The following is a 12,521-nucleotide window of genomic DNA, read 5'->3' on the forward strand; positions in this document are numbered from 1 at the left end:
AAAATTACCAGTAGTAATGTTTGGCTTGAATTCGCTCCATGTTTGTGCATAGCACGTGCTGACAGAAGAACTGAGAATGAATTCAGCCATGGAACACCCTTCTGCTACAAAATTTGAAGTCATCCTCATCTGAGGATGGAGGAAGTGCATATGCTTAGTTGCCAAATAATTATCTAGGGTTTTATATAAAATAACAGAATGAGAAGCTGAAGAACTGCAGGTTGCAATGAAGGTAATACTTCATTATCATAGCAATGGTTTGCGAAATACTGCACGGTAGGTATGAAACAGCGGACACGCAAGGAGCTGACCTTTCTGAGAAGCTGGCTGTTCTCTATTCAAATACAAGTTTAGGACTAAACTCAATAAAGCATTCTCAGAGCTTACATGCAGGAGCAACAGTGCCTGGAACAGGTTTTCACGTGTTAATGGCTTCAGCAACAACAAATTTGTTGTAAATGGGTATTTGGTTAAGTCAAAAAGTACCTCATTAGTTAAATGCTCTCACTTTCTCCCTTCCTCCATGAGATTGCAAAGGGCATTTGCTCTGCATCCTCAGGCAAGATTTTTCTCATACACACCAAGGCTGTCTTGTCACTTGGAACAGTGCCCAGTCTAGGGCATTGGTTTTAGGCTGTAGCTAAAAAGGCGGGATAATTGCTATCTAAATTACAGCAATATAGCTATAATTGAATCTCAGCACCTCATAGTCTTTTAGCTTTACTGAATTCTTGAAAGGTAGGCAAAAACTCATTCCCATTTTGTAGCCAAGAAGTGAGAACGCTAAGCATAGAACATTTTTGGCACAGGGATGGTAGGCAGAGAGTCTTAACTCATGGACTGGTTTTTCCAGCCAAAACAAAAGAAATTCCCTCCTTTCTGGACACTAACAGAAGAATGGGATGAGCCATTGAGTCAGCTGTAAATGTCTGCAGTCTTTTGCTGGGCTAGTAAATAACCTGCACAAGGGAGGCACTTACCTAATGGTTGCCTACTTGGATTCCTGTGGAAATACCAGCTTTCCTTTTTCAGACTAAACTCTTACCTTAGATTGGAGATTGTCAAATGTCAGTCTGGTTTTGCCGAGTATCACGGGCAAAAGGTTTTCAAAACTGGAGGGACCAGCTCAGTATAAATACAGGTGTCATCTGCAGGTGGTGGTCATGGAGGCAAATTTTATGAGTCAGGCTTTCAAATTGAAATACGTAATTGGAGGCAAAGTGGATTAAAGGATAACAATAGCAACAAGGTTTCAAAGGAAGAGAGGCAATATGGTGTAACAGTTTCATAGAAGACACAGACTTTTGCCATCAATTCACACTTCTCGGAAACTTCTGGAGCAGCCCTTACCTCGTGGTTGTGCAAAGTTGTGTTCATATTCTAAAACCCGATTCTGTATGGGGGGGGCGAGCAAAAAAATCAGGTAAGCGGTTTTTCTGCTTTTTTGTATGTATTAAAACCACAGCACAATGTAATCCATACTTTTTAATGACATCTGATGGAATTTACCGCTTTTTCTTTCTTTCACAATCAATAAAAATATTTTATGGAAAGTGGTCATTGTCTCCTTAAATTTAATTGTGTATCTTCAAGTAGAGTTTAGCAAGGACTCAAAAAGCATTATGCTTTATGTAGCTGAAGATGATTTGATAAGTATGACTGGAGGGGGGAGGAGGGAGAGTCAATAAAACCCTGCCACTCCAGGAATTGTAGTTAGAAGATATTCCAGGAGTATCAGCCAGTTCCATCAGGCTCGTACGGATTGTGAATTTCTCCTGTTCTCTGATGGACTGGATTTGGAACACAACTGAGGACTTCTGAACTGCACTAGTACCTAGAAGATCTGCAAAAAACTTTGACATGGGTGATTTAAAACCAGGGGAAAATGGAAGGTTATCCACATTTATACTTAATTCATCAGACATTTATTACCAGATTTTGTGTATCAGTGGGCTCTTCTGCACTGTCTTTTTGCGATGGTTTACTGTATGTGAATTTACTTGTCTGTTTCACATACACAAATGTTATTTAGCACTTCCATCTGTAGATCTCAAAGCACTTTGTAAAAAATAGTGTAATCAGACTTAATTACCAATAGAAAGTGATTTATTGAGGGATTCAGTGGCAACGTTGGCAACATAACAAGTATCTTGCACAGTTAAATGAATAAAACAGCCATATATCAACAAAGGATTCCACAAATGTTGATACAGCCTTTTGGTAGTTTACAGTAGGAAGTGTGGTTTTAAAGTATGAAGGCATGAAACCTTCTCATGCTGTTTAGAATGCTTTTAAAAATTGCAAAAAATGGAACCAAATTGTAATTGTACTCTGAATGGAGTTACATGTTTTCATCTCGGCAGATAATCATTATGAAAAGTGGCAGTAGTAGAAGAACGTGGCATTAAAACCTTATTTTCTATGCCAGCCAGTTCCATTCTGCAAGCGTACCTTAGTGTGAAGCAGTGTCACGATGCTGGAGGTGATCTATATCCCTAAATTAAGGGTGCACAAATTTGATGACGGGCGTCAGTTGCTCTCATGATTAATTGGGACAAATGATACTGATAAAGTATCTTGCATTGTTTTCAGCGGTTTAAAAATGTTCACCATGGGTACACTTAATCCATTCCCGTGGTTTTATCATTGATATACAGAAATTAGGCATAGACCTTTAACAGTACAGGTAACTTCTTGCCAGCTGATGATGATAGGGAAAGATATGGCCATTATAGCTATAAATACATTTTTTTCATTAAATCACTTTTACTGTATTAAAGGGTAAGAAAAACAAGTATTCATCCAATACGAATGTTTAGTATATCCTGTTAGAATGGCTTTAATTACAGGATGTAACTCAATAAAACCAGCATGTGGACTTCAAATATGTAATAGGATAATAATTTTATAAAAAATTTAACACTGAAAGCTAACAACACTGCCGACACAGCTTGCAGCATTTTTAAAATGCTTGCTTGTGAAAGACATTCATTGAGCAACAGTTGGAGACCGCAGCGAACATTTTTGTTATTACCTAAAATTAGGCACTTAACCTGTTGATGGCTATTGAAATAGAAAGGGACTGACCTTTGAAATGCTTCTCTAGCTGTATGTTTCCACTCAAAAGAAGCATTTAGTATTTGATCACCTTAAACTGAGTGAATGTAGAAGTCAGGTTAAACGTAACTAATATTTGTGTGAAATTGCAGTATCAAAATGTGACATTTGAATGGCTTCATAATGACTAAATTCTAAAAACATTAAATTATAACTAATGTTATTAACTTAGTGCTGGCATTTATTGTCTTAAAGGTGTATTAAAATTTTACCCTGTTTTAATTGGTGACTTGATCTCCGTTTCTTGCAGGGATTCAAAACTCATTTTTCAGTAATTGCTGTTTATTAGATATTCTGTCTGATGGATTTTTGAAACCTGTTTATTTCAGTTATTTAGTGTTTGAGATTCATTGTGACTAACTGCATAAATCAATCTCTGCATAAAAGTCTATAACCAGAACATTAACAGCAGAACAGCAAATGCCTACGAGGAGTTTTTGGATGAACCCCAATTTGTGAGATACTCTGCACTGGTCAACACAGACCAGACATAGAGTTGTTATATACTGATAAAGAAAAAATATAAAGCAAATTCACACACAGTGAACCATTTCTAACTAATGAGTCTATGCTGACTGTAAGTTGTGAATGTGTTTTTTTCCCAGTTAAGTTGTCTTCCTGGTCTTATATATCAATATAATTTCATTTAAAGTACTAAATTATTCCGAGCCGAACTGTTAGGATTGCTTGTAGGCTGTGGATGTAAATGAGTATTTTGTTAAGTCAAGTATTTATGTGGTCCTTTCTGAGTAACCTTCCATTCACTGCTGTTCAGTTCCTGTCCTGCCTGCTTTCATTGTACAGCTCAGCATCCCTGCCCCTCTTCAGGGGCATATTTGTGTGTGTGCTGAATTATTAGTAAATCTTAGTTCTGGTAATAGAGATGGTTAATTTTCTTGATGTGTTTATATTCTAGGGTTTTTTCTAAATATGAAAGAAAGTGGTGAATAACACTTACTAACATAAAAATCTTGTACCTAGAAAAAAAAAAAAAAGGCTTTTTGGCGCTGAAGTGTAGATGTACAAACAGGAAATAATATGTAGTACAAAATGAAAAACAAAAGATTGATTAAAGCAGCATGTCTAACACCTTTTCAACCACAGAACTGTGTAGAACTTGAGCACTGAACTAAATTTTGGCTCTAGAATGTGTTCTACAGAATATTGTTTTGCAAAAACTTTCACTCAAATTTAATTATTCTTGTTTCTCAACATAATTACAATGAGATTTCCTATCAGGAATGGCTCTCAAGCAAATATTTTAGATTGGCCTCAAATTTTCATTAAAATGTTGTCTGGTCTTTTGAAAAGACTATTACTAGGGAGTAACCAGACTTTGCTGGTTTGTTCATTATGTGATTAAAACAGTTTCGCTGTACTATTACCAGTTTGGATCAGAAAGCCACAGAGTTTTAGAGGAGTGGTTTTTCCCTCAGTTGTCTATAGAGATTTCATAAAACCTTGAAGTTAACTTTTTTAATTTGAAAAAAATGCCGTCTTTGTCTTATCTGTAGTTCATTTTGTGGAAAATAAGGTTTCTATGTGATAAGATTTGAGTGCAAGAAGTGGAAGCGTCAGTCATTTAAAGGGACATTCTGTGAACAAAACTTAATGCTTAATGAAATATATAGCGAGTATTGAAGAGAAATAGTGATTTGAAAACATAAAGCAGCTATGGTTTTGTGTGTTATTTAGCAAACTGAAAATAATTCCTGCAGTATAGGCTTATATTGAACATGAAGTCTTGACTGATATGACTCTAATGCTTGGGCTTTCCCTTGACATCGATTCCATCCCATTTTTATCTTGTACTTAAGTAGGTTCTAATTGAGTTGAGCTTAAGCGGTGAGAGGGAAGGTATCTTCTCACTGACACAACTTCACATTTAACCTAAAAATACACTAAACTGTTTTTACTTATTTCTTAGTGTGAAGTTAGCAACCAAAGAACTTGAGAAGAGGTCAGATTTATTAAATATGAACATAAATTTGGGAAACCAGCCGATGTAATTTTCTCATTAAATGGTAAATTTAAAAATCCCCTTAACACTTCACATTGTTTCAGCAAAGTAGTGTAGCTGTGAATGTGGAATGTGGTTTGCTAATGGAATATATCTGCAGCTGTGGGTTTGGGGTTGTTTGGTATCAAAGTTTTCAGTGGTAATAATTAGATATTTTAAAATTGTTCCTTAATGAGCAGTTGGTTTGGTTTAATAAGAACAAGGAAAATATCTGTATATAACCCCCTTACTTACAGGATCATTAATAGAAGGGAGAACATAGGTCGCAGTCCTTGCCTTACCGTTTAACCACAGCGAATAGTTTCTGTTACTTTACAGATTGCCTTGTGTTTCCATATTGCTGCATCCCCGCTGGCTGCAAATAATAACTAATGGCACACATGCGGGAAAGACAGCGGGCCTCAAATGAGGACCTTTTAAAAGTCATTAAATCCAGAAGTTTAAAAACCCCTTTCATTGTACAGATCTTTTACAGTTGCCACCAACTGTATGTTAAAGGATTTATTCCCTGGCCATCATTCTGGACATTTTTATCTTCCACAAGTGCCAGTGCTAACAGTGCATGTAAGAAGAAACACAGTAACATGAAACAGACCTACAGACCTTTGCATCTTCCCTCTTTATCAGAAACTTTGCCATCCTTTTCGGATATACTTCGCCAAGGATTCAAGCCTGAAGCTTTTACAGAGGAGTAATCCTGCTCACAATGGTTTTGACTTCTAGGAAGGCCCTACAACATTGAAATAAATCCTGCAACAGAGGGTTTAAAGTCACCTTGCACCTTGCCCAACCAACTATTTTCTTACAGAGAAAGCAAACACACCCGGCGTCCCTTTACCCCACACGCGAAACTCGTGTCTGCTTAAGCTCTCTTTTGCTTGGTTGTATATATGTTGGCAGTTTCCCTGCCTCTATCCCATTTTAATATAACATCTAGCAGGAAAAAACCACCAAACAGGGAGTGGGTTACAAGCTTTAATACTGTTTCCAAACACAGTTTGTTTGAGGTTATCTTTCTAGCATTACTACAATTTGTTTAACTTAAGACAAAGTATTTATAGATGGGTGCAAATGCCAATGTAGTCTTTTATTGCTGATTATAACAGAAATACAGTTATGAAGTTTAGCCCAGTTTTTCTCACTTTTCAGTATTTCTTTGTATACAGCATATTTGCAAACTATTTAAAAGTAAGCATATGGTTGTTTTTTTTTCAGGGGGAGAGGCAGGGGTGTGTGTTTGAACAACAACAAAAATGATATAACAGTACAAAAAAATATAAAACCGTTCTTTGGTTTTGAACATTTAGAGACACTGTTGCTGTAATCTTTTATTAAAAACATTAAGGAAGGAATTAAAACATGGATTTCCTTATATACAAATTTATATAAAAAGTAAATAAGTATGGATCTGTGTGCTTATGGACTAATGAAAATTGCCAACAGGTGATTGAATGGAATTTAGAAAAACTGTCATCTTTATGACTTTTGTAGATGCCACTATATAAAATAGTAAGTTTCTACTGAAAGCATGATTAATAATTAGTTTTTACATATACGATCTTTGTGTTCTCTTTCAGGTCTTGAGTCATCTCGGCCAAATTTAATTCTTGGGCTGGTTATCTGTCAGAAAGGGAAGCGTCTTGCCAGTGGAATTGAAACAGAAAAGATCGAGGAAAAGCGAAGCAGAATTCAAGCACATGAGGAAACCGAAACATCACTGTTCTCTAAAGGGCCACTAGCTGCTTTGCAAGAGAAGAAAACTCCAAAATACGCACTTTATTCAGGGGATTCAGCTGTAAGTACAACACCACCAGGATCTCCTCCACCTCCACCCCCGCTTCCCATTCCCGACACCTCAGCAGTTACACCTTCAGTATTAAAAATACTGTCCTCAATTAAAAGTGGAACTACAACTACTGTACCACCACCAGTTTCAACTGCTGCTTCTGCAAGCGTTACTGTGACGCATTCTTCATCCTCAAAAACTGCCACACCTCTCGAACACATCCTGCAGACGCTTTTTGGAAAAAAGAAAACTTTTGAGCCTCTTGCCAAGGATTCTGAAACTGTCCAGTCTTCAAATCAGGAAGGTCAAGCTGCTGCTGACGGAGGAGTGTCAGCGGTTCCTTTGCTAGATCCCATTGTGCAGCAGTTTGGACAGATGTCAAAAGACAGAGCTATAGAAGAGGAGGAGGATGACAGGCCGTATGATCCTGAAGAAGAATATGGTCCAGAGAAAGCTTTTGAAATGCAGACCAGTGAAGGTGAAAAACATTATAATGTGGAAAGACCATCTAATACAGCAGAACTAGAGGATGAGGCCTATGATCCAGAAGATGAAACTATCTTGGAAGAAGCAAAAGTTACTGTTGATGATTTACCTAACAAAATGTATACAGACACTAAAAACAATTCTTCAGAAACACCTGCTTCATATGTGCCTGATTTATCTGCATCCTCATCCTTGGTAGAGCAGCAGAAAATGTTGGAAGAATTAAACAAACAAATAGAAGAACAGAAAAGACAACTAGAGGAACAAGAAGAAGCCCTCAGACAACAAAGAGCAGCTGTTGGCGTTTCAATGGCTCATTTTTCAGTGTCTGATGCTTTAATGTCGCCACCACCAAAATCTTCCCTACTAAAGACTGAACTATTCCATCAGGACCAGCAAGCTACACAGAAAGTAGACTTACCTTCATCTTTAAATCAGCAAGCACAAGTTTTAAACCAGGGCTGTGACCCAAGGCAGAATAGAGATCCTCGGCAAGCTAGAAGAATGGCAACAGAGACTAATGACAATGTTGATGCTCGAATGAAACCACAGGTGGTACAGAATGAGATAACCACAAGAGAAATGACTCCAGCAAGTTTTCCAAATGCTTTGCAGACTTCTCTTGGTAAGGAAGATAAGACTTTAATTTCTGCTACTCAGCCTGGTTTTAGTGGTGAAAATTGGGTTTCAAGTGAAAAGGCTTCTGTGGTGTCCCAGATAGAGGCATCTAATAGCAAATTTGAAAACACTGTTCAAGTTAATTTGGAAAATGTGACTCAAACAGCTTCTGGAGAACCTTCTACATCCAAACCTTTACGTAAAGTCTTGCTTCCAACACCTCCAAGTACATCTTTTCAGCCTAATTTCTCTACATCAAACGACAGCCAGTCTTTGCAAGATATGCATCAAGTGTCATGGTCAAATGAGTCAAAAGAAGTAATGGGAAGGGATTCTTTTGCAAATACCATGTTTACTTCTCAGGAGAAGGCAGCTGGTCACTTTGAATCAGAGAGGGGTCTTTCATCAGTGCAATATGACGAACAAATAAATCCTCAGTCTCATCAATTTGTAGAACAAACTGAATCTCCATCAGTTCCGAGTGAGGGCGGACCTTCCCAACAGCACTTTGAAGAAAACCGAGCTGGACCTCCAATTTCTCTGTCTGGGCAGAAGGGAGCGCCTCCACCACCACTGATGCTCAATGCACCTGGAGGACCTCACGGACCTAATTTTAGAGGACCGGCACCACAGTTCTCTGAAGAGCATGGCTTTCCAAATAATGATGGGCAAAGAGGACCTTCATCTGGAAGATTTGGAGGTCAAAAGGGTCCCATTCCTTCCTTATTTTCTACCCAGCATGGACCACCGTCCCTTTTTGGTGATAATAGGGGCCCTGCCCCTTCTTATCATGGTGTTCCAAGAGGAATGTCACCATCTCAGTTTGAAGATCGTAGGGAACCTCACATGGAACAAAGGGAATTCTCAGATGCCCAATATAATGAAATGATTAGGCCTCCAGGACAGTTTGAAGGACCAGAACCACCTCAGTTTATGGGAAACAGAGGACCTTCGCCTTTTCCTTTTGGCGGTCAAAGACGACCCCCGCCTGCTCAATTTAAAGGACAGAGAGGAGGCCCTCAGTTTGGAGGGCCAAGAGGTCCAGCCCCGAGTCATTTTGGGGGACCAAGAGGGCCTCACCCAAATCAGTTTGAAGGGCAGAGAGGTCCAGCTCCAAATCACGTACCTGGTCCAAGAGGACTTTTGCCACAGCCATTTGAAGAACGGAGAGGGAGTCCACCACCCAGATTTGCCAACCAAAGAGGCCCAGCACCCCTTCAGTTTGGAGGGCCAAGAGGAGCTACACCTGCAGTGTTTCCCGAAGAAAATGAACCTTCCGCTTCGAGATTTCATTTCCAAGGTCAGCCTCCACAAGGTATGAAGCCAACCCCAAGACCCCTCCTGGACCTTCCAAGCCATCCACCAGCCCACAGAAAAGAGATGTGGGAGGAAGCTGGACCATCTGCATCTCTTCCCAATATTTCTGGACAAGGATCTGAGTCGGAAGGACAGTGGTCAGCATCTGACTTCCGAGAAGGCAAAAATCCTGAATTTAGAGGCCAAGCATTTGAAGGGAGACAGAGGGAGAGATATGAGGGAGGAAATAAAGACAAGGTTTTAGATCAGCCAGAGCCTCAGCAAGCAGACAATCGACAAAGCAGACCCTTCGAGGAGAGACGAAGGGATCGAGAACATGGCAGACCTTGGGAAAGAGACCGTGGCAGAAACTGGAATAGAGACAGGGACTGGGAGAGACACAGAGACAAGGAATGGGATAAAAACAGAGACAGAAACCAAAACAAAGACAGAGAGAAGGATTCAGAGCGGTCTAAAGAATGGGAAAGAAACAGAGACCGAGAGCGAGCAAGAACCAGAGACAGAGAATCCTACAGAAGGCGTGACAGAGATCGATCAAGGAGCAGAGACCGAGATCGTGACAGAGAGAAAGACAGGGACCGGGATCGCAGCAGGGAAAAAGAAAGAGATCGAGAGAGAGATCGTGATCGTGAGAGAGAAAGAGGAAAAGATCGCAAAGACCGGAGTAAGAGTAGGGAAACTGGTAAAGAGATGAAGCCAGAAACTCCGAAGGAAACTCCGAAACCAACAGAAACAGAGGCTTCATCTTCCACTACTCAGTCATAGAAATATGACTGATACCCCATTTCCCATAAACAGTGTACTTACAACACAGCAAGGACTGATGCAGCATCTTCTGTATATACTGTATATGCTCACCTTTACAAAAAAATGCTGTTGTAAAACTAGCCTTATGAAACGTACTGACAAATTAGCAATTTTTGAACAACTGTGAATGAAAATAAGCAAATAGGTAAAAGGCAAGAACATACTGGACTTTCACTTGCTGCATTTTGTGCATAATGTTTTTCTTATAAAAATTCACAGCGTTACCTGTACTGAAATTTTGTTTTTCTACTTGCATCTTTATCTTAAAATTTCCATTTACAATACAGAAATGGAAAAAGTCTAAGAAGAGCATATTGCTTTTTAAGATTATAAAGTTATGTTTTCCAGTAACTTGAATTGTAATTTTATAAGAGAATTTAATCCAGACCTTAGGAGCCATACCTTTACATCTCATTTACGTGATATTTGGTGTCAAAGTTGTTCCTGCAGCACACGCTTTCAAAAAAAGGAATCCAATGTTGCTGTCTTGTTTATTTTACAACGGAAGGGTCATGTGTATTTAGGAAAAGGCTGCAGAAGAACAGTGTTAATTACTTGTGACTAATGGAGGATTTGAAAATGGAATGTTATAAGCTTAAAGTGCACTATCTTCCTCTTTTTATAGTTATTTTGTGTTTTGGAATCCATCTGTTAGGCGTACAGCAAAGAAACAAGTCATACTTAGGTTTTTTTCATGAGGCTGAGGGTTTTTTAATACTGCATTTTTACAAATATGTAATTAAAAAACATACAAGAGTAGCACCTTTATAACCAGCAAGACTTACAAAACCATCAGACGTTTATTTGAAAAAGGCTAAGACTACAAATGAATTGGTATACCAAAGGAAAGAAGAGTAAGTTGGTTAAATACGCCACTAAATCTGTTACTTCAATTGAACTGATTTAGTGGAGCATGTTTCTGGTTTTCTTCTGTTCTTGCAGAATTTTGCCACAGACTGAAGAAAAGTTCTCATTTTATTATACTTTTCATTCTATAAGTATTTTTGCTCCTGAAAAAAAAAAAAAAAAGTGTCACTGTTTTTTTGTTAGACCCTACTTAGGCTGGTAGTGTATATAAAACTCTCCACTGAAAAAGGTGTAACTGCGTTAAGCTTGAAGAGAAGAGTGGTGGTATTTCATGTTGTGACTCAAGAGGGAAGTTTTTCACTGTGAAGTACATCACATCGCTACTATTCACATATTCTTCCAAGTTCATAATTCTAAAGTATGAAACAATCCCCCAATAATTTATTTGACCGTGTAAATTAACAGTTGGGTAAATATTTTGATATTTTTATAAAATAGTTTTGGAAATGTAAAATTAGATTCCTATAAACATTGCATCTTGAAGACTACATTGCAAGTAGCGTGTACGCCACGTATCTCACTACGGATTTCACAGTTCATATTGGTGCATCTTTGAAGTCCTTCTACATCGAGGATCTGCTGGCTGAAAAGATCATCTGTATTCTGAACCTGTAGGCAAGATGTTAACATGCAGAGGGGTGGTATTAAATGCAAACATCTACTATGGTGTAAGATTTTTTTTTTTTAATGAGATGTTTCTAATTTAAAGACATACATAAAAGTATGCAAAAAGTTAAGTGTGTTTGTTTAGGTTTACTTGATAGAAATTTCTGTAAATTGTATTTTATATGGCAAAATATATCACTGTACATTAAAATATGGGACTTCACAGGTTTTTGTTACTGTAAGTAGAATAAACATCTACAGAGAACTGTTGTCCATTTCTTAAATCTGTGTTTATTATTTTCTAAAGATTGCTACTTCTCGACAAATGGCAAGAGACTTGGCACACAGGTTTCATTTCCTCATTGTTTAACAAAAGATGTTTTGCAGGACATCACTACCAGCTGGTGTTTAAGTGTAGGCATTCCAAAAAGCATATGTAAATCTGTGCTTCTGATTTTTCTCTCAGTTCTAAAACATCCCCTGATTTATTCTGAAGGGTTTTTTTTTAATTTGAATTAGGAGGTTTGTAATGTGTAGATTTTTACACCAAAAAATCTGAAGAAAGAATATTAATTAATTCAGGTCAGCTTTGAGCTTAAGAAAAACTCAGTTTACACTATTTATTAATTCCTTGGCTTTACATTGTTACACAAGAGCTCTGTGGCTTTTGGCAAAGGTCAGTTTGGGGAATCTGTTAACGATTCAGGAACAGTAAATGCTTCCTCCGACAGATGTAGTGGCAAAAAAAAATCAACCGCATACAGACAAATGCAAATGGAATTTTTTTTTTAACCACAGCTTTATATAGTTTATAATGAACCAGACTTGGATTTTGCAGCAAGGGTCCTGTATTCTGTGCTGCAGCAGATGCTGAAAGCTGGACTGAAAACAATTTCA

At 38.2% G+C, this 12,521-nt stretch overlaps 1 protein-coding gene across 2 annotated transcripts in view; it reads left to right on the forward strand.

The window, feature by feature from the left end:
* DIDO1 (death inducer-obliterator 1) overlaps nt 1-11,889 on the forward strand; it is a 55,785-nt gene extending 43,896 nt beyond the window's left edge. For both annotated transcript variants that reach the window (XM_040609127.1, XM_040609126.1), the window contains exon 17: nt 6,715-11,889. In XM_040609127.1, coding sequence (XP_040465061.1) covers nt 6,715-10,109 — 3,395 coding nt within the window. In that variant the 3' untranslated portion in view covers nt 10,110-11,889. The remainder of the gene's footprint in view (nt 1-6,714) is intronic.
* Nucleotides 11,890-12,521: the final 632 nt, after the last annotated feature.

Source organism: Falco naumanni, chromosome 10 (genome assembly GCF_017639655.2).
Source record: "Falco naumanni isolate bFalNau1 chromosome 10, bFalNau1.pat, whole genome shotgun sequence".
Taxonomy (NCBI): Eukaryota; Metazoa; Chordata; class Aves; order Falconiformes; family Falconidae; genus Falco; species Falco naumanni.